Source organism: Heterocephalus glaber, unplaced genomic scaffold (assembly GCF_053883595.1).
Source record: "Heterocephalus glaber isolate CG9 unplaced genomic scaffold, H.glaber_assembly_v1.0 deba00001481, whole genome shotgun sequence".
Taxonomy (NCBI): Eukaryota; Metazoa; Chordata; class Mammalia; order Rodentia; family Bathyergidae; genus Heterocephalus; species Heterocephalus glaber.
This window is the reverse complement of record NW_028258317.1, coordinates 15,873,989-15,899,574: the sequence shown is the minus strand read 5'-3', so window position 1 is coordinate 15,899,574 and position 25,586 is coordinate 15,873,989. Positions and strand designations below refer to the sequence as shown.

The window sequence follows — 25,586 nt, the reverse complement described above, 5'->3', positions numbered from 1 at the left end:
GAGTGTCTTTTATCTTGCTTTTTCCATTTTTATTCGGCCCAAGCTTGCTCTGCCGAGTCAGTTTCTCCCCCACTCTTCACTTTTACTTTCTCAAATAAACTTTGCCATAAAAAAAAAAAGGTCCTGTCTCAAAAATTTAACAAGGTACTAAGGATATAGCTTGATATGAAGGCCTTGGGTTTGATCTCCAGTAGCACAACCACCGAGAGGGGGAAGAGGAACAGAATTTCTCTATTCATGCAATTTCATATGTGACTTAGTGAGAGACCCTGTCTCAAAATGGAAAAAAATTTAAAAGGACTGGGGATGTAGTTCATTGTTAAGGTCCTGGGTTCAATCCCCACTTCGGAAAAAAGAATGAAACAAACTCCTAAATGGTTACATTTGGTCATTCCAAAAACGATGTGCCTTTTTTCTATATTTAAGAAATACTATGATTCAACTTATAATTAAAATAGAAAATAGTTTCAAAGCCACATGTAAAAGCATGCTTTTTATAATTCTCCCTATCAGCACACTAATTATGTTCTCTTAATGATGCTGGTAATACACTGTTTTTAGCTCTTTAGTAAGAAAATCAGTTATGTTCTGGTAATCCCAAACTTTAAGAGAAAGGTAAATAACCATTAAAATTTAGATATTTTCGGTTTTTTTAAAGGAGAATATAAAGATCTGACAAACTCATACATAAACTATGCATGAGCACCAGAAGTAGGCTATCTCATCAACTGATACAACAGATCTGACTAACACTGATTTGCTAAAGTAAAAAAGTTATTAACCAGGGCCGGGGATTTAGCTCAGTGGTTCCGCTGCCTGCCTTGCAAGCGAAAGGTCCCAAGTTCAATCCCCAGTACCAAAAAAAAAAAAAAAAAAGTTATTAACCAATCATGATCATTAGCTTTCATTGGTGACCTACACTGCAGATACAGTGGACCCTCAAGTTACAACCAGCTTGACATAAGGACTTGGGTTAATTAGGTTAATGGGCCTAATTCTGCCTCTTGTTCTCTACAGCACCTACCCAAGTGAACATCCAGATCTCAGCTGTATTGACTTACAGGCAACTTGAGTTAAAACCAGCCCTTGGGAACTGATAGAGTTTGTAAGTTAAGGGTATAAGGGTAAGTCCATATAGTACAGTAGACTGTACTATACTTCAAAGCCTGATGCAAGCTATAATATGGAACTTTCAGTTCTAAAAATTCATGACTAGAATGGGGACAAATGCTACAGATTCACATGTTAAAAGTCAAATAAAATGAGGAAGCACTTAAGCTATAAAGTTTTACATATTTTCAGTAATGTTCCCCTCAGTACTGTAATGGTTTCACATGGGTGAAAAAGGGTTAAGAGGTGAAGGGAGGTAAGCTATTCATTAGTGCTCCAGTCATCTTTCTTAATCAAAGTTACAGAAAACCAAGATGGATACTTAAAGACAGGAAAAGGCAAAAAAGTAGTCAGCTATATGCAGTTGGTTTCATCACATCCCTCATCAATTTCAGTACACTGTGAGAACTCCAAAGAAATCCCCAGTTTCCAGAAAACAGCAGAGAAATGACCTACAAAGAAACAAGATTAGTGCTAGACTTCCCATAGAAACAAAGGATACTAAAAATGCTTAGAAGGAAAAATAAAACAATTAAAATTTTATCCTCCAATTATACTCTTAATCTAGTGTGAGGCAAAAACAAAAACCCTGTCAGATGTGTAAGTGTCACAGATTTTCACAATTCAGAAATCTTTATTCAATTAACTTTATTTATTTATTTAGGTATTTTGAGACAAGGTCTATGTAGTTCTGGCTGCCTTGAACTCACGAGGTATCCCAGGCTGGTCTTGAACTTGCAGTGATTCTCCTGCCTCTGCCTTCCAAGTGCTGGGATCACAAGCATGCTTCACTACACCACACCTTTGACTTTATATGTATGCTTGCACACTGCCTCCCTCTCCTATTTGAAAGAGATACACATGTTCCCAAAGAGTTAGTACACCAAAAGTGCAATGAAAAAAATCCCAGGAATGGTGGTGCAGCAAGACTGAAGAACAATCATTCCAAATTAGAAGTCAGAAAAATGACCTAAATAAAGTAGGTAAGAACAATATGAATGTTAACTTGAAAGATTTTAATACAATTTAAGTGCACAGCTCTTTAGTCATAAAAAATATAAAAGGTGATCACAGTCTTGGAAAATCAAAAAGTAAGGCAAACCCATTTAACCTTCTAAAACATTCTTTGACTGGAATGGGCAGTCAGAAGATTTTATGTCCTTTTCCGTGGGCCAAACATGCTCCTGGTTCTGCAAATGGATAATGTATGGATATTTCTTATGCTACGAAGAATGTTTACTGGTTTTCAATAATTAAACTAAGGACAAGGCAAGAAAGATCACAGTTGTAGTTACAGGATAGAGCATCAAATATAAACTTTTATATGATAAAAGCAACTCTAAAAACTTACTTTGTGACAAAAATGAAACTCAATGTGAAAATCATTATATACAGGTCTAAAAATAATGGCTTACATACAGCAATATACTGAACTCAGAAAACAAAAATTATCAAGGACCCAGAAACAAGAAGGGAAAAAAACTGAAAACCAGGTTGGTCTCTCTGTGTCTCTGTCTCTGTTTCTTCTGTGGTACTGGGGACTGAATCCAGGGTCTCTGCATTATGCTACTTCATTCATTTAGTCAGACATGTGGTACCAGGGATTGAGCCCAGGGTCTACATACTAAGAGTGTTGCAAAGGCATCTGTGATTCTCCTGTCTCAGTCCTCACCCCCACACCAGTGGAATTATATGGATGCACCACCATGCCTGGTTCAGATTTATGTTTCAGATGTTGTCAGGAAGGACAAAAGATAAGACGTCACTGAAACCCTTACACAAAGTTGAAACTTCCAAAGTGGTGTTACGTACAATAAAAGGAAGACTAGAAAAAGTCATGCCAGTGGTAGAGAGTCAACAAGGAAGTTTGGCTGGACTTACAGTGGAGGAAAGATTTCTCCCATGAGAATTCAAATGCAGGTTCACTCTTTACACCATGTTTGAGGTCCAAATTGTCAGTGCCTATGCTGTCTGTAACCTCTAAGCTTAAAAATTAACTCATCCAAGAACCATGTTACCACTAGGACTCTTAATAGTAAACACAAAATTGAATTTGCAGAGATACTCCCATTAGTTAGGCCAGTGGTTCTTTTATTTTTTATTTTTTGGTACCAAGGATTGAACTCAGGACCGCGTACTTGCCAGGCACTTCTGCATGCCTTAGAAATAACAGAATGCTGGCTTTACTCCCTATTTTTTTTTTAACTCAGAAGAAAGTGTGAGACTGGGGGCCAAGAACTGGAATTTCTATTATGAATCCCAGGTGATGCTTGGTGCTGCTGGTCTGAGATCAAACTCTGAGAACCAGTGAATTAAGAAATAAAGACTCTTAGAAAAAACCCTACAGATAAACTGCCATAAAAGAATCTACATTTTGAATTCTCAGGAGGAAAATTCTTACCTTTCTCTCCTTGTCGATTCTGTCCCAGTGGGTTGAGTTTTCAAGTTCACAACTTAAATTCATAAGATACTGACTCCAATCAGGTGTAAGTTTTGTCTCTATTGGTATAGTATATAGTACAGATATTATAGTTCAGGACACTGGTACAAAATAGGAACTAAGGGACTAAAAGAAGGAAGGAATGTACATATAGCATTAAGCATTAATGAGTGCAGAGCTATACCTTTATTAGTTCCAAACCATTTTATAACCAAAACATCAATATTATAAGTAAAAATGACCAGGAAGGAGGCATAAGAATGTACTCTATGATTCCAGAAGTATTACAGTAAAAGACATACTACCTCAAAATACTGCCCCCTCACTTAGATCACACTTATCACACCTTTCTTGCCATTTTTTGAAGCATTTCTGGAAGTCTTCTTTTATGTCTTTATGAGGTGATCAAAAATATGGTGAATGATGCTGCCAAGTGCCATCCATCAGAAAGTCAGGCTCATAAAACCATGATAGTGTGTCTTCATCTGCCTTATTCACCCCATCTGGCACTGTGCAACTTCTGGCTCTTCCCCCAAGCCCAAATGACCATGAAAGGTAAACATTTTGAACTGATCTGGAACATCAAGACAGACATGACTGCAACTGAAGACATTCAAGAAAGAAGACTTCTAGGACTGATTCAGAAAGTAGCAAGAATGATGGGATAAGGGTGCTCAAAGCAAGGGAGAGTACTTTAAGGGGGATTAATGGCAGTCTCTTAACATAATAAAATTAAAAGAATATTCATATTTTTCAATCAACTACATACAACTAAGAAAAAGTAAACTGCCCATGGCCTAGGGAGAACAAACTCACTGAATTTTAAATAAGTATGAAAGCATTTAAAAAATTAACACACTCTAAGCAATTTACTAGTAAAGAATATGCAAGACATTTTTTTGTTTTGCAATAGGATATAAGGAAAATGAAATAAATTTTAAATTTGGATCAGACAATACAGTCTACAAAACGATCTCTATATAGTACTCTAATTTCCACAACTGAAGTCTTTATTTTAAATTATATTCAGATATAAACAAAATGTTTCTCAACTGAAAGGCAATTCAGTGAACATACTGTCCTTAAACTACACAATTTACATAGTTCTGTTTCACATGGTTTTCATTTTGTGATGCACAGCTCTGGTACTCCTAAGTTCAAAGATTTCACTATATATAAACTCCAATCTCTCAACCAATAAAACAATACAACCTCTTAGAATGTTATTTTATTTGTTGTTATGGGAGAGAAAAGAGTATTTGAATGTTGTGTTTGTAAGTTACCATGAGCAACCAGAAGCAAAATCAGAATTCTGCTTTTTATGCTCCAAGTTTGTGTTTTTATAATAAAGCTCAAAGAAATTAGTTTTATGTGCAGTGAGTGCTTGGAAAGGAACTCTAGTAGTATATAATACTGCAATTCCATTACAATGAACAGGATCCAATATTGTGTGAAAATAACTGTGTCACTATCACTGACTATAATTACCAGTCCACCAGAGCACATACGCTATAATAAAGTCGCTTCCTATGGGACAGGAAGGTCTGTACGGGTAGTTTGTTTGTTTTTTTTTTTTTCCCTAGAACAGATTAGTGATGTTAAGTTCTGGATTTCTGCCAATTTTCTTTAAAAAAAAATTTTTTTTTTTTTTGAGACAGTGTCTCACTATACAAGTACGCACTACCACGCTCCCCAATTTTTTACTATACATCACTGGTTCACAAAATTTAACTTGCTGCTACAATTGAACACTCTCTCCTTTTCCTTTTTTTCAGCACTGAGGCCCGAACCCAGGGAACCCTGAGCTGTATCTCCAGCCCTTTTTGTTTTGAGATAGGATCTTGGTGGGCTGCCATGCTGGGTCTGAGCTTTTGATACTCCTGCCTCAGCCTCCCAGATAGCTGGATTACAGGCATGTTACCATGCCCCAGTAACTGTACTATTTTCAATCACTGTTTATTTCCATCAGAGTACTGTACTAGATTCTATTCATTATAACTATATTTCAAGGTATAAACACAGATCAATAGTTAAAATTAAAAATCTGAAGTAAACATGAAACCAGTGAGAAAAAGATACTGGCAACTTGAAATCAAGAGATCCTTTGAAATACCCACATGGAGGTGTTCTGTAGGCAGCTAAAGCTGAAAGGCTAGAAATATAAATTTGGGGAGTTTTTGGCATATAAAAAGTTTACAGATTGGGCCGGGGATTTAGCTCAGTGGTTTCGCCGCCTGCTGCGCAAGCACAAGGACCAGAGTTAGATCCCTGGTACCAAAAAAAAAAAAAAGTTTACAGATTAATGAACTTGTACCATGCACCAAATAATGATGGGAATATGTAGTGTTTGTTTGTTAGATGATTTTATCATTGCACAAACATCACAGAGCGGATTTGTATCATCCTAGGTGTAAAGGTCAATGTAGCCTCTTGAAGCAGTTAAGACAGGGCAGCAAACACAAGATATATGAAGCTGCTGCTGACATGGCATAATGTTTCACAGAAAACAGTGGACCCTTGACTTACAAACTCAGTTCATTTGCAAGGGATGGCTGTAACTCAAGTTGGTCAATTGAAGACACAGCCTTCCAAGTCTCTCTCCTGTATAATTTTAGGCCACACCTTCTTCCAGGCAGATCTCAGTGTCCTTAGACATTGGCCCAGGACTTCTCAATTAACCCCACACAGGAAAGGATGTTGTAATGTTCCTTCCAGCAATCTCTAAGGGTTAAATCTGTACCTGAGACCATCTGGAAGCACAAGCGGCCAGCATTTGGGTCATAACTCAAGACTTTGGTTGTAAGTTAAAACTAAAACTCCAGGTCATAGCCCAAGCTATTCATATGCCAGGCTGGTCGTAACGCGAGGGTCCACTGAACTTTATTTATAAGCAGTAATACACTCTAAAATAATCAGTATATATATAGTAAATCAATAAACCTATAGCGTAGTCATTTATTATCAAGTATTATGTACCATACATAACTGTGAGATGCTTTTATACAATTGGCAGTACAGTTAGGTTTACATCAGCATTACCACAAATGGGAGTAAAACTGTGCCATGACATTAAGACAGTTCCATCACTAGGCCACAGAACTTTCACCTATTATATTCTTACTTCTTAAAGTATCAGTTTCATTAGTGCAGACATGCACCCTATCCACTGTGTATCAAAATATGGTGATGCAGCCCATTACAGCATAGTGAGAAGATGGGTTAATAGGGACCTGAGGAAATCCAACATTTAATGCTGGGTAGCTGACAGAGAAGTACAGTAGAGTTTGATTAAAGCCAGTGGGAGTTTCAAGGATCCAAAAGATTAGTTACATAAGATGAGGGCTGAAAAATATCCTCTGGATTTACCAACTTGGAAGTCACTGACAAAAGAGCTGCTATTTACAAAGTAATTTGGTGTCAATTACGGTGTATCTCCCCTTACAATCTTCCCTTACAAATGATTTTCCCCCTAATTTCTTTAATAATCTTCATTATAAATTTAAAGATAATTATATTGCTATTTTTGGCAAAAATATTTACTAAGCCTACACATTTGTATTTTTACAACAATCTTATCTTTGAGGAACCAAGTCTTTTTCTCTATATAAATCATCAAAAATTTTAATCACTTAACTTTAGCAAATTTACAAAATATAAGCCTTCACATAAGCTGTCATTAAGATACCACAAACATCTCTGAAATCTAGTTGAGCCAGACATAAAATTCAAGTTCCCCACAATCTACTTAATTACCTTATGAAAGTATATTATCTTTAACTACAATCACTGAATTGGTTCCATATCTGTATGTGTCAAAATTCATTAAAAGGCTTTTACTCTATGTTAATTACGTCTTAATTTAAGAATTTAAGAAACATTATAGTAGGCACTTCGATTTTAATTTTAAATGTTTCACAGATGGAAATGTGCTCATACCTATACTTCTGAGAACATATAATATACAAAGCCATCACTTCTACAGAATCATTAAAATACCACCTAAAAATGCATTAAGAAACAGTGTCAATCAAAAAAAGGATATAAACTACATTATATTCATCTAATGAATAGCAATAAAATGAACCAACTACACTTCCACACACAATAATATGGATCTTGAAAAGTACACAAAGTACGATACCATTTATATTACATTTAGAAATAAGCAAAGTTAAACAGTATAATAATAGAGAGATACTCTACATGGTAAAACCATATACTGAGATACTAAATAAAACACAGGTTTTACCTGAGGCACAGAAATGGGACAGCAAGTGGATATAAAGTGGAATGCTACATGGAGCTCCAAAATACTGGTAACAGTTTCTTAAACTGTTACATCTACTTTATACTTTATAAGATATAAAATATTTCATAATTTTAGGAAATAAAGCATACAAAATTTAAATGAAACATCAGCATTTTTCTACAACTAAAAAGTCTAGGAGTACTACAATATAAAACAAGCAAATAAAATAAAAACAAAATATAAAAAATTTTAACAGACAAGGACAGTAACAAAACTGGTGAATAACAGAGATAAATAACAAAAAAGAGCTCAAAACAGGATGAGCTTTTTGTTTAGTAAGAACACTGGTGGTCAGAAATAACAGCAAGGACCCAGGAAAAGAGCAAGTCTTTCTCCTCTGTGATCGCTGTAATCAAGAGCCATACATCTAACCCCATGATTGCAGCAGAGAGGAAAAAAAAAAATCAGTAATTTATTTACCTACAGAGAAGGCGCTGCAGGGGAAGTAATATTCTCAGAAGAAAGAGGAGTTGGCTAAGATAAGAAAGTAAAGATGACTCTTTAGGGGGAAAAAATGAAAGAGGTGGTTGGTGTTTTAAGAAGGCTTATTATTCCAAAGGGAAGGAAAAGGACAAAGTTGGGAGGAAGGTACCTAAAATAAAGCCAAGAAAGTACACAACATTAAAGGTATAACTTAGCGGGGAAAGGAGATGGTTGGGAAGGTTATCCCTTTTATAGTACCCAAGGTTTTAAGGATGAGAAGCATAGTTAGAACAAATAACAATTTTAGTATCAGAATTAGTTGAGATACCACTATTTCAAAGGACTGTGAAAAAGATCTACTTTATTTTATGCCATGAGTGGTAGGGGAGTAATTAAGCAAAGAAAACCTCTAGTCTTCTTTAGTAGGAAAGTACCGTTGGACCTTTTTCACAGGCTAAAAAGGAATGACTTGTTAAATTAGCACTATAAATAAAAATTTAATAATAGTGTACTTTTCACTTTTCAGCAGAAGTTAGGGAAAGTGAGGGCATAAGCTTGGTGGCAACATGCGTGAGGCTCTGGGTTCAACTGCAGCACCAAGAAACTCAAACCAAACCAACAAGCAAATAAAAAACCCAAATATAGTTGGCTCTAACTTTATTGTTTTATTTTCAAAACATGGGTTTAAATCTATTGAGTTTGGCAGCTACTGTTTCAAGTTCAGGTTGAATCAATACCTGAATGGAAAGGAAATATGGAGAACATCGAAAAGAAATACGGAGGGGCTGGGGATTTAGCTCAGTGGTTCTGCCGCCTGCCTTGCAAGCACAAGGTGCTGAGGTTCAATCCCTGATACCAAAAAAAAGAGAAGAAAGAAAAGAAATACAGAGAACATAGAAAATGTAAAATAACTTTATTGGTAGCAGTGGTAAAGATAAAGTAAATTTCTTTCTTAGCTATGGTCCACCTACTAATATTCAAACTACTGTAGACGATGCTGTAATCAAAATGGTAGTCAATATGCCATTCAATTCAATACAGATAACTATGCCTCAACGCACTCTGTACCGTGTTTACATAAACATCTGTTGATATCTAAAGGTAGTACAATAGAGAGCACAACATACAGTTAAAAGTTGGATGTGAGTCTCTGCTCTGCCAATAACTAGATGCAACTGGGCATCTCAATAAGCTTTGTGAAGCCGATTTCCTCATCTAGAACTAGATGAGCAGTTTACTGTGAGAGTTAAAAACAAGAAGATTTAATATATGCAAAGCAGGGCCAGGGATTTAGCTCAGTGGTTCCACCACCTGCCTTGCAAGTACAAGGTCCCGAGTTCAATCCCTGGTACCAAAAAAAAAAAAAAGCAAAGCAGAGAACCCAGCAAAACTTCCAACAAGGAATATCAGATTGAAGGGCCCTATATTATCTACATAGCTAGAATTTCACATGCCCAACTTAATGTGTTGCAAGCATTTCCCTTTCAAATTAGTTCCTGGCCCCAACCTGTTACTCCTACATAAAGAGAAAATGAGCTGCCTCTATCCAAATGTCTCAGACTTGGTTATCAACTATCTTACTATCTCAGGTTTGTATATGTACAAATAACATGCCTTACCCCACAAACCTCCCTTCAGAAGCAATCCTACAATTTGGTTCTTTTGTGATAGTAATACTTCTTTTACTAAAAACATATTTCTCTAGAAGTATGGACTGAAAGTCTAGTAGTCAATGATTTATGTGAGCAAATCATAATCTTATTAACAACCTAATGACAAATTTAATCTATACCTCTTTTCTTGTTTTCATCTTATATTTAAAAAAAAATTAATCACATTTTCTCTACAGGTACCAAAATACACAGAAGGCAAATAATCACGTTGTCTCTCATAAATATATGTATAATTATAAAACTTTGGGCACTAATCAAGTAGTGATGGCTTTTAAAAAATATCTTAAACATACTTCATATATTCTATATCTTCTACCTTCGTAACAGACTTAGCTTATTAGGACAGGTGATTAAGACCATAAAGACAGAAAAACGAGAATATTAAGTGGTCAAATAATTAACAGCAGCTCAAGAGAAGACAAACATTCTTCAGAAAAGCTGGCTGAAAGTTTTATTGAGGATGTCCTCTAAGACGAATACTTATTTCCACATGCAATAGGAAACAAGAAGAAGATACCAAGAGTTTTGTTTCAAGCCTTCCTAGAAACAACCTAGAATGTATCTGTGATGTTTAGCCCTGTGTAGGGAAAGGGTAAATATATAAGAACCTGGAAGAAAGCTTTGAAGTGAGCATCCTCTTGAACGGTAGTGTTCTGATCACTTGGGAGGAGAGGGAACAGGCTCTGAAGTCTCACCCTTTCACAAATCACCTTGTTAGGATGGCCAGGTAGAGGTGCTGAATTGGCCCCGGGAGATATCTGGGAAAAAGAGGGAGAAGAAAAGGATAGTTCATGGCTAGCCGCACCAATATGGAGAATCATGCCTAAGAAGGACAGTCTGGATTTTCTAGTTTTTGATGATTCTGATATCAGAGACTGGAAAGAAATTAAAAATTAACTGTAAGCATCAAAACATAAGGATGGTAAAGGTTGTCTCTGGCAATAGATCTTTCTTACAAAAACTTTTTGGACAAAACGGTACAGCTTAAGAATATCAAGTCCTTCTTTTTCCCAAATACCTACTGACACTTTCTCTATTGGTGCTAGTTCTGAAATCCTAAAAGTCAAACTTTATATTAGGAAAACTTGAGGTAAAATCACATATCTTAAAAACAGAATGATGAGTGTTTGCCTAAACTAAAGTTAGTATTTTTTCTCATTCTACTTTTAGTTAACCTTCCAAGTGGTCATGCAAAGGAAGATGAGAAATATAACAATATTTTTGGTAAAACTTGTACAACTAGCATATGTACGACTGCACATCATGTGGCATATAGCAATCTTACGTTTAACAGTAGATATCTTTACTCAATATAAACCTAGTGATCTAAAAAATAAAGGACAAGATCATAAGCCCAAAAGTAAATGCATCTTTAAATGTCTGACTTGATTGTGCTAATCCCCTTTAAGCTCATAGGTAAGTATACTTAATTCAGTATTTTAAAAACCATGCACATAGCTGGGCCTGGTGGCACATGCCTGTAATTCTAGCTGCTTAGAAGGCTGAGGCAGGAGGATTACAAATTCAAGACCAGCCTGGGCAATTTAAAGAGCCTGTCTAACAAAAAGGACTGGTAGAGAGCCCCTGGGTCCTATCCCCAGCACAAAACAAAACAAATTATGTATATCCCCTGTTCCACTACATTGCTAAAGACTAATTCTCCTTCGGAAGTGAGGTTTACTGACTTGCTTATTTTTACACTAAAATAATCATGTAATTTAACACTGTCTTGTTTTTAGAGTTTCACTGCCTCATTCATTCACTCAGTCTTCAAGTGTCTATTTGATGGCAAGCACCAAACCAAAAAGAAAGGCATGGTTTCCTACCTTCAAGAAATACATGCTATTACAAAAAAAAAAGGAAATAAAAGTAAATCACTGTGCAATGTAAGTACTTTAATAATATTAGGCAACACTAGGTTCTATGGACAGGTAATTGACAAGGAAAAATGGTGTAGTCAGGAAACTGCAAAATGTTCAGCATGGGAAGATGGCCAAAAAGAAGCCAAAGAAAAAGGTAATGCTATCTCTCAACGTATCTATTTATTTAGGGGTAGCAGAGATAGAACCCAAGGCCTCCAGCTACCTCCCTATCCTTTTTTGAAAATTTTGAGACAGGATCTCAATAAATTGCCAGATTACCCAGGCTGGGCTCAAGCTTGTGATCTTCCTGCCTCAGCTTCTTCAAGTGCTAGGATAACAGGCATACGCTATCATGCATAGTTGAATGCTAACTATTACTATCCTTGCTGTAATAATCTTTAAGTTCCTTTTTAACTGTTTTCTGGTTAGCCACGAGTCTGGTAAACAGATAACTATGCCCACTGGTAAGAATAAAATTACTTCCAAAGATCCCCCTAGGAATTACAGCAAAACATTTGAAGAAAGAACTTTAGAATGTATTAGTTTTTTACGCAAAATGCTTTGGAGGTAAGCTAAAACTTGTCTTTGTACTACAACATGTATGTGCTACTATCTTTTGCCATTATGAAGTAGTGTAAGTTGCTGAATTAAGGAATATTTGCTCACTGCCTCCTATAAGCCAAGAGTTGTGTAAGGAAAGAAGATAGATAAAACACGGATTCCACCTTCATCAAGCTTATTCTAAAAAGAAAAAACAAAAGCCAGGTATAGTGTCATATGCCATTAATCCAAGCTACTGAAAAGGCTGAAGCAAAAGGATTGTGGGTTAGAGGTCAGACTGGTCAGACCCTGTCTCCAAAAAACGTAAGACTGGGACGCTTGATCATCTACCTAGCATGGATATAGTCCTGCATTCAATTCCATATATATGCAGTATATTTAAACGTTGTAACATGGGCAAAAATTAGCACACAGGAAAGAGTCCTGAGTTGATCTAAAAGTAAGAGTAAGATTTCATAGAAAGAGGTGTATTTCATATTCCTGACTTACCAATTTAAGTATGCTTTTAACCACTTTGTAGCAATTCTCTTGAAATGTCTGACCCTTTATGTAGGTTTGATAATCTTTCCACAATCCTCTTATGCTTTTAATTTGCCCAGTAATTTTTGTAGTCAGTTTTAACAAGGCCTTTTGCCTTCAATAATCATACTCAGTCTTACAAACTCCTACCACAAATAGCTGCTTGGGAAAACAGACCTCAAGGGGTCAGATGTCCTCTCAGTAAAAATCTGGCAACTGCAGTCCCTGTGGCTGTAAGTTAATAATTTTCAAGCATATTCTCGTCTCGCAATAACTTCCTCTGGTCAGAAGCTCCATTTGTTTATACAAAGGGAAGATAATACAGTGGAAGAATGCTGTATTCAAATCCTGCAGAGAAAGTCTGGGTCAAAACCATAAGTGGGCTTTAAAAACTAGGCCACCCTTCCCCACTGTAAGACAAAATCACATTTTATTTGTATATGTATACAGAGTACATCCAAAAACTATACACACTTCAGGAAAAGAAAAATAGTATGATTTTTTTCAACAGACAGTATTATCCTCATACTGGGGAGGGACCCCTAGAGGATGTCATACATCACAGAAAACCCACTACAGTGCCAGCCCTTAGAGAAGAAACTGAAAATGCACATGCAGCAATTCAATGACCAAGGTTACCCAAGCAGCAGTTTGCTGCACTAACTGGAAGCTAATGGCCATCACTTTAAGCACTTCTCGTAATTGTAAAGGCCAAAGGTAACTTGTATTAATCTCATGATGCCTCAATAAATTTATTATTAAAGTACTTATACAAGTTTTTCTTTGCCTGATGTGTGTATACATTTTTTTGGTGGACTCTGCATATGGGGTTGGCAGACTGCTTAAGGATATTCCCCAGGATTCTCATCTCTGCTATATCTCGCTGTATAATCCCTCCCTTCGTGTGTGGGCAAGTCTGTGAAAAGATTTTATTTCCATGACTTTAGGTTAAAGCATATGTCAAAATGGTAGATTTTCAGATGTAATCAATAGGGAGATTATGCTGGGTGGGCTTAACTTAATCAGAGAAAGCTCTTAAAGGAAGACTGAGCTGTTCCTGAAGAGGTGGTCTCCCGCCAACCCTTCAAACTGAGATGCTCCATTGTGAGAAGTCAAGAAGAGGGTCATATGGCAGGAACGTGAGGGCAGCAGCTAAGAGTTAGAGGAGTTACACCAAGTGACAGCCTGTAAGAAAATGGGAGAAGTCCTACAACTGTAAGACCACATTCTACCAACAACCAGCAAGTGAGCTTGGAAAAGGACACCAAGTCTTCCATGAATTCACAGCTCCAACCAGGTAAGACAAACAGAGGGCTCAGCAGCTAGCTAATTCATACCGGTATTCCCGGTACATGGAAACTGTGAGATAACAGATTTTGCACTTTAAATTTGTGGTAATTTGTTATACTGTATACAGCATAAAATGAACACAATGTATCTATGTGTATTGTTATGGTTTGTGTCTGGGTGTACCCCTAAAGCCTCAAGCAGTCATAGGTGGGGCTTTTTCAGAGGTGGCTGAATTTAGAGTGTGTGACTGATTCGTGGTCCAATTAATGTTAGGATTAAGGGTGCTAGGATTAAGGGTGAGTGACTACTAAATTAGTCCACTGATTGGTTTGGCACTACCCTCCCTAATCCCGAAATCCCGAATACAATATAAGGGACAGAAAGAGGCTTGTCTTTCCCCTTGTTTGCTTTACTACATTCTGCCTGCCATAAACTTTATCCTTTGCAATGTCTGTCTGGCATGCCACCCTGAACTAGAATGAGGGGATTGTAGACTCAAACCTCTACAAACTGTGAGCTAAATAAACCTTTCTGCCTTTAATTTTAGGTGTCGGGTATTTTGTCTCAGCAACGAGAGAAAAATAACTAGGACATACATCATCTTTCTCTTTGTGTGTGTGTGTGTGTGTGTAGAGAGAATAAAAATTGTCTCAAACTCATGGCAAGTTCCTCCAGAATTATAAAAGCTATAAATTAAGACTTTTTTTTTTTTGGTACTGGGGATCAAACTCAGGACCTTGCACTTTTAAGGCAGGTGGCAGCATCAATGAGCTAAATCCCCAGCCCAAATTAAGACATTTTTATTTACACAGAACAGGTTTTAAAACCTCACTCTGGTAACAGCTAACACCAGGTCAAAAACTGAATTGGGATCTCTGATCTCTACACACTATACATCAGGTTTAACTGACTTGCTTAAAGTCACACACCTTAGAAAGATCAAAACCATAATTTGAACCCGTTTATCAGAGGCTAAGGTTCATATTCAATTCACTAATCCACCTGATAAATTATTTTAAAGTGGCATTATTCTTTATAATTTAGTTTGGTAAGTACTAACTATTGCACAACACACATTTAAATCTATTTTAAATTATTTAAAAATAAAGATGGGAGCCGAGGCTTTAGCTCAGTGGTTCCACCACCTGCCTCGCAAACGCAAGGTCCCAAGTTCCATCCCCAGTACCCGCCCCCCAAAAAAAAGAAAAAGAAAAAAAAAAAGAAAGATGTTTCCTTACAAATTGTTTTAGACATAATTTCATTAAATTTTCTCTCAGTTAAAATTACAGGGTTATATATTATACCTGCAGGTTGATACTATTTTATTTTTCCTCTAGCCTGGCAACTGTTGAATATTACAGAACATTACAAAGATTTGGTAACTTCAGGCTTCCCTCAGGACGTAACCTGTACTTGCAAAGTCCTGTCATGGAAACATTCCAAGAGGGGATTAAATCTGAAACTCTCAAAACTTATTTTTAATATTTATGTTAATTCACCCAGCATAACTGAAAAAACACTTTTTTCATGACACTTATGTTACAGAAAACAGCTTAACCTTTTAAACACCAATACTTTACTATCTTAGGACATCTGTTAATACAGCCTGTTTTGGTAACCATAATATAATCAACAATTTAACCTTCTTCTTGGAGTGTAATTATCAGTTATTGTGCTAAAAATAACAGAAGGTAGAAGACATTGTCCAGAACTTGTTCCTTCTAAAATTGCTTCTGATGATAGCTTTATTCTTTATTCATTTATGTTTTTCTCTTAAAGGTGAGGGGCAGGATTTGCAGGTACACTGCCTCTAGGCTAATATTAGTGTACTTTCTATAAGGTAAAATTGCTCAAAGGTCTAAATAGCCTTCTCCTGGGGAACAAGGGGGAGGAGTTCCATGGCAAATACTGTTTTGGAAAGCAATCAGGTAGATCTTATTAACAATTTAAAAGGCATACCTATTATTTTGGATCAGTAATCTTTAATCTGATAAATTCTCAGGTGATACTCCAAACTAAGAGGAAAGCAGTATGATCAAATATATTCACCACTGTATAACAGCTGCAATTTAAAAAAGAACTAGAGGGTTGGGGGATTTAGCTCAGTGGCATCGCACCTGCCTTGCAAGCACAAGGTCCTGAGTTTGATCCCCAGTACTGAAAAAATTTTAAATAAAAAAGAACTGGAAGTAACCTTAATGTTTAGTATTTGCTAAATAAAATTATGACATACCCACTATGTGAACTATTATATAGCCATTAAAAAGTAGCGAAAAAAATCCATCTGCCGTTAGGGAAAAAGGGACAGAATTATGTAAATACAGCAGTCAAACTGAGGTTTACTACATGGACCCTCATTAATTTGAGATAAAATTTATTTTAGAAGACTGGGAAGAAAAACTTTAAGCACTCTAAAGATTAGTCAAATTAGCCTCAGGAAAACACATGTAAGACTTCATGTCATGTTCATCACACTGTCACATCTAGAAGAATGTACAGCATATAGCAGGCACTCAACTATGTGTTGAAAGGATAATCTTCCAAATTAATCAAATGATACAGTAAGCTTGTCTTTGTGGTTTATGTCACAAGTTTCTTATGAACCTGATTAGAATGACAGGCTAAAAGCATTCATCAGAGAATGGGGGAAAAGATTTGATTTGCTCACCTGCATATCTCCACTCAAAAGTCAGTGGTTGCCCACTACATAAGACCATCACATCCCTAACCAGGAAAGAAAACCAGTGAGATATTTATAGTACATGTGCTTGCTGGCATATTCTCCCCAATGCTCCCTTGTCTTTGAGGTGAGTTGTATCACTAAGCCTAAGACAAATCTGTTTCTTTAGTTTTTGTTTTCTGGAAGTAGTCTGCCAAGAGGATTTTCCTACTGCAGAGTAGGGAAGAGTACCTTGGAAGCAGGATATGTATCTCTTCAAGCCATGTACAAGTTAGGCCAGCATGGGCATAGGAATCTTTGGGGGATGACAAAAATGTTGTAAAATTGAAATGTGGTAAAGGCTGCACAACTCTGTAAATTTATCAAATATTGTTGGTTTGAATCCTCAAGTAAATTTTATGGTATATAATTTATTGTGGGTTTTTTTTTCCAGTACTGGGGACTGAACTCAGAACCTTGCACTTATGAGGCAGGCGTGGTGCCACTGAGCTAAATTCCTGGACCTATGGTATGTAATTTATCACTCAGTGAAGCTGCTTTTTGTTTTTTTGAGAGAGGGTCTTCTTATGTATTCCAGGCTTGCCTCGAACTAGCAGAAATCCTCCTGCCTCAGCCTCTAAAGTGCTGGGATTACAGGCTTGTGCCACCATGCCTGGCTTAATGCTGCTTTTTAAAAAGGCTTTGATCAACTTTGCATATGCTTATGATTAAGAAAAAAAGATCAAAAACCTGATTCTGGAAAGCTAAGGTCCAAACACTGGAGGGTAGTTACCCTGTGATGCACTACCCTTACAGGTCCAAGACAAAACCACTAGTCTTTCCTCTCTAAGCTGCAACAATTTAAACACATAAAAGGCACATGATTGAAAAGATGTGATAAGAGATAATGTCATTCTATTACCTTTATAAAACTGTCACAATCTCTCTAAAAGGTAATTTTTGAAAAGTTAATGAAGGAAGTGAAACCTAAGCAACTAAGAACATAAAAAGATGCCAATGTTCCTTAAAAATGAGACTGTGGGGCTGGGGATTTAGCTCTGGTTCCGCCGCCTGACTCACAAGTGCAAGGTCCTGAATTCGATCCCCGGTACCAAAAAAAAAGAGAGAGAGACTGTCAAATTTCTTTCTCATTAACTTATTACAGGGCATAAGCATTTGCTTTACTTCTCGATAAACAGTGTCATGTTAGGTATTTAACCTTTGTTGATGAATAAACTAGACCAGAACTAACTAAATAGTTCAAAATGCAAGTTTACAATCAATTTGTTCTCTCTGTAAAGAAAAAGGAAGCTATGAGCTCATTCAAGTAGAAAAGAACCAAAAACTGCTATCATACTGATAAATACATATCTTTTTTTAATGAGAAAACCAGAAAATTAGTAAGTAGACCCAGACACCATGGAATAATAAAGACTATTCAAGAACTACCTTCCCAACAGAATGATTTTTTAAAATGGTAGTGACCTAAATTAGAGATACACAAAACACTGAAATAAAATAAGTAGAAAACAGATCATCTTGACCAATAATCAAAGTTCCTATTTCAGAGATTTTTATCTTCAGATTTCTCACTACCAGTTTCCTCTTAGCCTAAGAAAGAGTACAAAATGAGTACAGATAGTAAAGTCTGGCTGTGTAACATTAAGTTAACTGATTCAATGGTTTGGCAAAGACAATAAATCTACACTTACAATTCATACATTATGATGCTGACAGATTGTTGTTTCTGACTATGACATTCTGTTTACTTTTCTTCAAAAATGAGTTCTAGTAGAGAAAACTCTCAATACCTCACCTATCCACATTAAAGTGCCAATTTGTTAGTTTTTTCTAAAAAGGGTTCATATGTAAATTTTAACACGTACAGAAACTACCTTTGGGCGGGGGACATAGCTCAGCAGCACAGCGCCTGCCTGGCAACCAAAAAAACTACTTTTTGGTACTGGGAATCGAACTCAGAAGCTAAGCTTGCCAGGCAGGTGTGGTACCACTGAGGTAAATTCCCAGAAAAACTACCTTTTTGAATCACAGATGTTATCAGAAGTGGAGAGAGTTATTAAAGTCCAATTATGTCATATTTTACAAAGGAGGTCAGTCGGTGGCAAAACTCAAGAGCCTCTAAGGTCTCCAATTCTTTTAGGAGTAAGTCCTACAGAAAATTAAAAACCAATTTTAAAGTAGACCTCTATAATGAGTAGACTTATGACTAATAGGGTTTCAAAAGATGAAACACATTACTGGGAGAAAGAGGTATCTGACACAATTTCCAGTTAAAATTCAAGTTGGAAATTTCATTTTTTTTTATCTTTTGATTTCAGTGTTCCACGTTCCCACACCCAATCTGACACCTATGTATTTCTGATGTTGTATTATTGCTTCTATGCAGGTTCTATTTCTTCCATGAGAACGTGTTCCCAGAATGAACCATTTTACTTCAATCTTAACTATCCTTATAAAAAACTGGATTTAAAAAAAAATCCTAGTTATTGGGACCGCTTGATATTTAAAGGAACTTATGATAAATGTGTTTACAACGATAGTACCTGCAATCATGGCCAAATAAGATCCAAAAGGCTTAGAATTCTACTGTGTACGAGCACTGAATAAATTTTTCCTATTAGGTCCACCGCCTAAAAAAATGAAATGGCAATTCATATGATGTAGCAAAGGCTACATTTAAAAATTCGCTTCTATTTATGGTAAAGAAATTAACATACCCAACTTTTACTAAGTAATAAACATCATTTTTGCAACACAAAGAAAAGCGCTTTCAGGCCAGGGATTTAGCTCAGTGGTTCTGGCGCCTACCGCGCAAGCTCAAGGTCCCGAGTTCGCTCCCCGGTGCCAAAAGCAAATAAAAGTGGTTTCTGCAAAAGCAAAACAAAGTAAAACAAAAGACAAATTTAAAAAAGAAAGAAAGAAAAGCGCCTTCACTTACAAACCATATGCATGAAAACAAAAAAAACTTTATTCTCTTTGACCCTCAATAACCTGAAAGACTCCCGTTCCAAAACCCAACCTCTCTCATTCTTCACCCTTGAAAGGAAGAACTTCCATTCCCTGAAAACAAACCACAGCCTGTCCAGAAAACTGGAGCACAGGGGTAAGAAGGCCGCGAGAAATGACCTTTCCGGCAGGGTTCTGCTTTCTCCTGGGTCACATCATTTCACCTGTGCCTCGGCAAAGAGAGTGGAAGCAAGAGAGCCGGGCCATCTGTCAGCCGGCGAGCGGGCTCTCCCGCTGGCCGCGGCCGTATCTGCTCGCTGCTGCCAAGCGAACAAAGAGCGCGGGGCTACCGGGCCAAATCTCCGCCCGACCAGCGGGCGGGCGCGGCCCGAAAGCTCCCAACGGCCCGCGGCCCGGCCCGCCCTCGCGGGGGAGCCAACGGCCGGCCACAGCAGCCTGTACCTGCGAAGGGAGGCTCCGCCCTGCGGGGCTGCTCCCGCGGCTCCGCGACGGGCCGCCTGGCTCCGATTGTGACCACTGCTCAGCCAGCGGCCAGCTCGCCAGGTCCTCCGCTCCAGGGCCTCCTCAACCCCGGAACCCGGGCTCCGACTGAGGCACTGCCACGGTGCTTCCTTCCTCCCGGCACCATCACACGGACCGCGCCAGGAAACGACGGCTACACCCCCAGAAGTAACAAAGTAGGCTAACGCCTCGGAGGCACCATCCTGTCCGCGCCCCAACCGCAGGACTAACCCGCAACGCCGCTCGAGGGTCCCGGGCCGCAGCACCGGGCCTCGGCATCCGCGGACCCAGGCTCGCCGCGCGTCGGCGCACTGCCCTCCGCTGCGCGCGCAGGCAACGCACCCACACTGCTAGGCCGCAAGGCGCGTGAGCACGCGGGCCTAACAAGTCTGAGTTCGGGTCGCCCTCCCCGCCAGCACAAACCTAGGGTGCTCAGCAGGCGAGACCACCTGAGCGCTCCGCCCCTTTCCACTCCGCTCTGCTCCTCGAGCCCCCTTTGTTTCTACCCCGCGGGGGCGGGGCGGGGCTACGCGCTTTGAGGCGCGCCTAGAACCAGTTCCGGCAACAGAGCTGGTCGCGCAGCTCCTCTGCGCAGCCCCGCCCCGGCCCACCTCCCGCGCCCAGCTGCTAAGCAGCCGCTTTGCCCGCAGGCACCAGGGCTGTTTTTAAACTCTCGTAAACTTAATTCTCAAAGTACAAGTGGCCCTAGAGGTAGAAATTATTATTGATGTAGACAGACGTGTTTCACAATGGGGCAAACGGGTTCGAACCTAACTTGGACTCTCAGGCTTCGTAAACATTTACAACATTCTCAATCAGACCTTGCTAGGGGATGTGAGATAAGCTGGAAGACTAAAGCCATCTTGCCTCATCACGCTCCAGATCCAAGAGAAGAAGTAAGGTCGTCCATAAAAACCCAAGAAATAACAAAGAAAAGACGGTTAAATGGTATAGGAGTGGAAAGAGAGGTGTCAAAGGAATATCATGGAAGAAGTGGGCTTTTCAAAGCAAAAATTAGATAAATCCTACAAGGATGGTGCTATTTTAAGGGTGGTAGAACAAATTAAGGACCAGTCAGAAAACCTAGGTTCTATTTCTTTGGGTATTAGACCTGTCTCGTTTTCACTCTGGGCCTCAGCTGCTTCAGGTAGGAAAAGAAACCCAAACTAAAACGATGTTTCAGGATCCTCTGAACTTTGAACGTTCTATACATGAAAACACCATATGGTAACTATTTCTGTACATTTGTCTCCCGTATCACACTGAATACCAGGACTCCTGTGACTAACCCAAAGGCCTAACACCAGTTCTTGAAACAAAACAGGTGCTTAGCAACTGCTGTATTAAAATTCCAGTAATAATTGCCCAGGGAAAGCTGGGAGGAAATAACAGGCCCCTATGAACATATTCTTCTCACCCCAGGCCTATACCCCCATTATGTGGCCCAGTTACCTAGTTACCTACCTGACTCTCCCCCAAAATCCTCTGCCAAAACGGCCAATTTGGAGGTGTCCGAAGTTTTAAGACCCCTCCCCATCATGCGTCAGTTATAGTCCCAATTATACCTTTTAAGTATATCCAATACAATCCATTTTTTCAGTTCTTATTTTTTGTATGGTATTGGGGATTGAGCCCAAGACCTTCATACGGTACTACATCTCCAATTTCTAACCTCTGGATCCCTCACAGTTCCTACTCTATTACTATGGGTTACTATAGGCATTACATATCTTTCATTGGAATTTCAACAAAATGTTTCCTTATGTAATGCAGACCACCCTGAAACAGCTTTTCCTTCACGCTAGAGTATGGGCTACCTGACAAAAGAGAAACAGGCAGGGAAATTACCATTTGGGAGCTGTCCAATTAACATAAAGCAGATTCCTCAAATGCTAATCTCAGCAGCAAAAATCTGTAACAGTTCCCACCCATAAATGTAAAAGAATCCCTCCGTACTACAGCCAACCTTGAAAACTCTCAAATAGTTACACTCTTAGCTAACTGGGCTCTAAAGGCTTAATCTAAGAAATCTGTCAAGATGTAAACAACGCTGCCACACCTCCAGGTTGGATAGTTTGTACTGCAATTCTTCTCTATTGATTTCTTAACTAGAAAATTTGGTGCTAGTAAAGACCCAATGAGTGACAGACTTTTAAAGTGAATCACTTGGTGACCCAAATGTGTCAGGGGTTAAATTGTATCAAGAGTAGTCGCTCTATTTCAGTCAAGCTAAAATTTTATTTGGTGTCTGTTCACAAAGGCAGAAAGCCCTGTATAACAGTCATCTAATAAAACTTTCTACAATGATGGAAATGTTCTACATCTGCACCAACCAAAAAGTAAGCCAGTAGCTAGCTCCATGTGGCCACTTGAACACTTGGAATGTAGTTCCTGGTCAGTTTAAAAAGCCACATATGATTAGGGGACAGCATAGCATTTGTAAAAAAAAGTAGCTGCTGTGGCAAGAACTTTAAGAATTCTGATTCCGACTGGTGTGGTGGCGCATGCCTGTAATCCCAGCACTGGGGAGGCTGAGGCAGGAGGATGGCCATAAGTTCGAGGCCAGCCTGGGCTACATAGTGAGTTCAGAGCCAGCCTGAACTGCAAAGTGAAACTAGGTCTCAAAAAAAAAAAAAAAAGAATTCTGATTCCAAGGCTACCCTTTGGTTTTCATGACATGAATGAATACTACTAAAAAGTGTATTTTACTAAAATAAAAATGTCAAAACATTGCTTACCAAACAGGAAAATAGTGAAGTGCCTTCAAATGAGTCTGGTAGTTATTCTACCCTGGTGTCCTACCATTCTAATCCATGGGAATAACAGCAGCCAGCATAAAACAATCTAGGCAACTACCACTCTACAGAAGCTGAGTTAGAAATGATAACCAAGTGAGCAAATCTGGCCTATTCTTCAGTTCTAAATCCTTTCTTTCAAAGAATGTTTTTCTAGTAATTCTCCCTCTCCTTTTATACCATTGTATTTTTCTCTCCACTGGGTCAATTCCTAGCAGATCACACAAACATACCATTAAGTTTTCCCACCACTAAAATTTGTAACGATGGTTAATAGTTTTGGGTTTGTCTGCTGTTACCCTGTTTAAGAGATCTGATTGAGGGGGGGAATCTGATTGGGGATACAGCTCAGTAGAGGAGGGGGCACCAACACTCACCTAGTGTGTATAAGGTTCTTGGTTTAACCCCTAGCAACAGAGAGAGAGAGAGAGAGAGAGAGAGAGAGAGAGAGAGGGAGGTGGGGTGAGGAAGGGAAAGGGAAAAGAGGAGGAGGAGGTCTTCCCCAACATTTGAGTTATAAAGCTATTTTCCTATATTATTTTCTTAGAGCTTTTATAATTTCCTCTTCATGTTTTTTATACATGACCTGGAAGGTTTTTTTAAATTTTAGTAGTGTTGTAAATATGTTTTTTCCCCAGATATCTACTAGTATTTGACACACCATAATATATTGAAAAGACTATTTCCAACTGTTCATCTATTAAAAGCACCTATGTATGAGTTTTTGGGTTCAGTAGTCTATTTCACTTTTTCAGACAAGAGTCTCGTTATGCAGTTCAGGTGGACCTTAAACTCACTATGTAGCTGAGGCTGGCCTTGAACTTGCAGCAATCCTCATGCCTCAGCCTCCCGAGTGCTGATCACAGGCGTGCATCATCACATCTGGGTCTTGTTCTTGTGGTGATACCATGCTATTATAATTACTGCTGCTGGGCCGGGGATTTAGCTCATTGGCACCGAGCCTGCCTTACAAGCGCAAGGTCCTGAGTTCGATCCCAGGTACCAAAAAAAAGAGCACCCTTGTATTTACTCAAGTCTAATTTTTTTCAATAATGTTTCACGGTATGCTGTAGTGGCCTTAAATGTTTTAGTTCTAAGGCTTATTCTACGTTTTAAATATAATTCAAGTATTAATTACAAAGTATCTCAATTCTTGTAAGGTTTTTATATACACAATCCTGTTTGGGCAGAAGGTAATGACTTCAATTTCTTTCCAACATGTATTCATTTTCTTATCTTATTGGACTGCTAGGACCTCTAGTACTGTATAGTGCTAAACAGATATGGTGAACAGTTATCTTTTTTTTCAGACAGTCTCACTATGTAGCCCAGGCTGGCCTTGAACTTGAAGCATGCGCCACCACACCTGGCTTATCTTTTTCTTATTCCAGATTTCAACTAGAAAACTTCTGACATTTAAGCATTAGATTTGGAGGTCTTTTTGTAGATCCTTTTCGTAAATTAAGGGAGTTCTATTTCTAATTTGTTAAAAGTTTAAATGGATTTATAAATGGACATTTAATTTTACTAAGATTTTCTGCATCTATGAAATAATATGTGATTTTGTTACTATATGAATTAGATTGGTCTAAATTGGTTTTTAAATGTTAAATCACTTTTACATTCCTAATCCATTTTGGTTTTATTGTGGTGTCCTTTTAACATATGGGTGGATGTGGTTTGCTAATATTTCATGTAGAATTTTTACATGTGTTCTTGAGATTAGCAGTAATTTCCCATTTTCCAATGTCCTTGTCAATCAAGTTTTATTAAAAAGATTTTTGCTAACCTCAGAAAATGCCTCAGGGAATATTCTTTTTTTTTCTATCTGTAGATGCGTTACTATAAGTTTGGTGCTATGCCTTTAAAACTCGCTGGCTAGCCAGTTTCTTTAGATGTCCTGTCAGATTTGCTGTATTTTCTGTTTTGTTTTGAGACAGGTCTCACTGTGTTGCTCAGGCTGGTTCTGAACATGAGATCCTCTTTCCTCAACCTCCCCAAATTAGCTGGGATTAAAGGTGTGCACACTGCACTTGGCTCAATCTTTTTTAAAATTTCTAACTGAAGAAAAACAACTATAACCTTAGAACATATATAAGGAAGATGTTATTCTGAAATTAACAATCTGCTTCTAGGAAACCATCTACCAATCATGCATTTTGTAAATCATTTTCAAGCACACTACATAAACTAATTATAAATAAATTTTATATAAGTGCTAGTTAATATTCTGACAGGTGGAAAATATAAATTTTGTTTTTATGATCAACTTTGCTTGTTTGAACATCAGAGAATACTGAAATGATTATCTGAAGAATTATTTTACAAAAAAAGTGACTTCAAGACTCTAGTCCCTTTACACACTTCTGTCATAACACACTGAAGCATTTATTAAATGTCTGTTTCCCTTTTAAAGTGTAAGCGCCTTGTGGGCAGGTCCCATTTCTGCTTTGTCT

At 38.1% G+C, this 25,586-nt stretch overlaps 1 protein-coding gene across 20 annotated transcripts in view; it reads right to left on the bottom strand.

Annotated features, from left to right (window-relative positions):
- Positions 1 to 25,586, bottom strand: part of Rnf38 (ring finger protein 38) — a 142,397-nt gene that overhangs the window by 36,062 nt on the left and 80,749 nt on the right. Inside the window, exons 1-2 of one of the 20 annotated variants that reach the window (XM_087184258.1) lie at positions 20,759 to 20,919; positions 10,564 to 10,713 (exon numbers count right to left, since the gene is read on the bottom strand). The exons of 1 other annotated variant lie outside the window; for it this stretch is intronic. Coding sequence is in view for 7 of the 19 variants with exons in the window: in XM_087184254.1 (XP_087040380.1) it covers positions 10,564 to 10,713; positions 20,567 to 20,614 (198 nt within the window). In the remaining 12 variants the exon portion in view is untranslated. Of the gene's footprint in view, positions 1 to 10,563; positions 10,714 to 19,993; positions 20,015 to 20,275; positions 20,920 to 25,586 lie in introns of those variants that run through there. 18 more of the 20 variants (XM_087184269.1, XM_087184265.1, XM_087184262.1 and 15 more) reach the window with 18 other exon arrangements.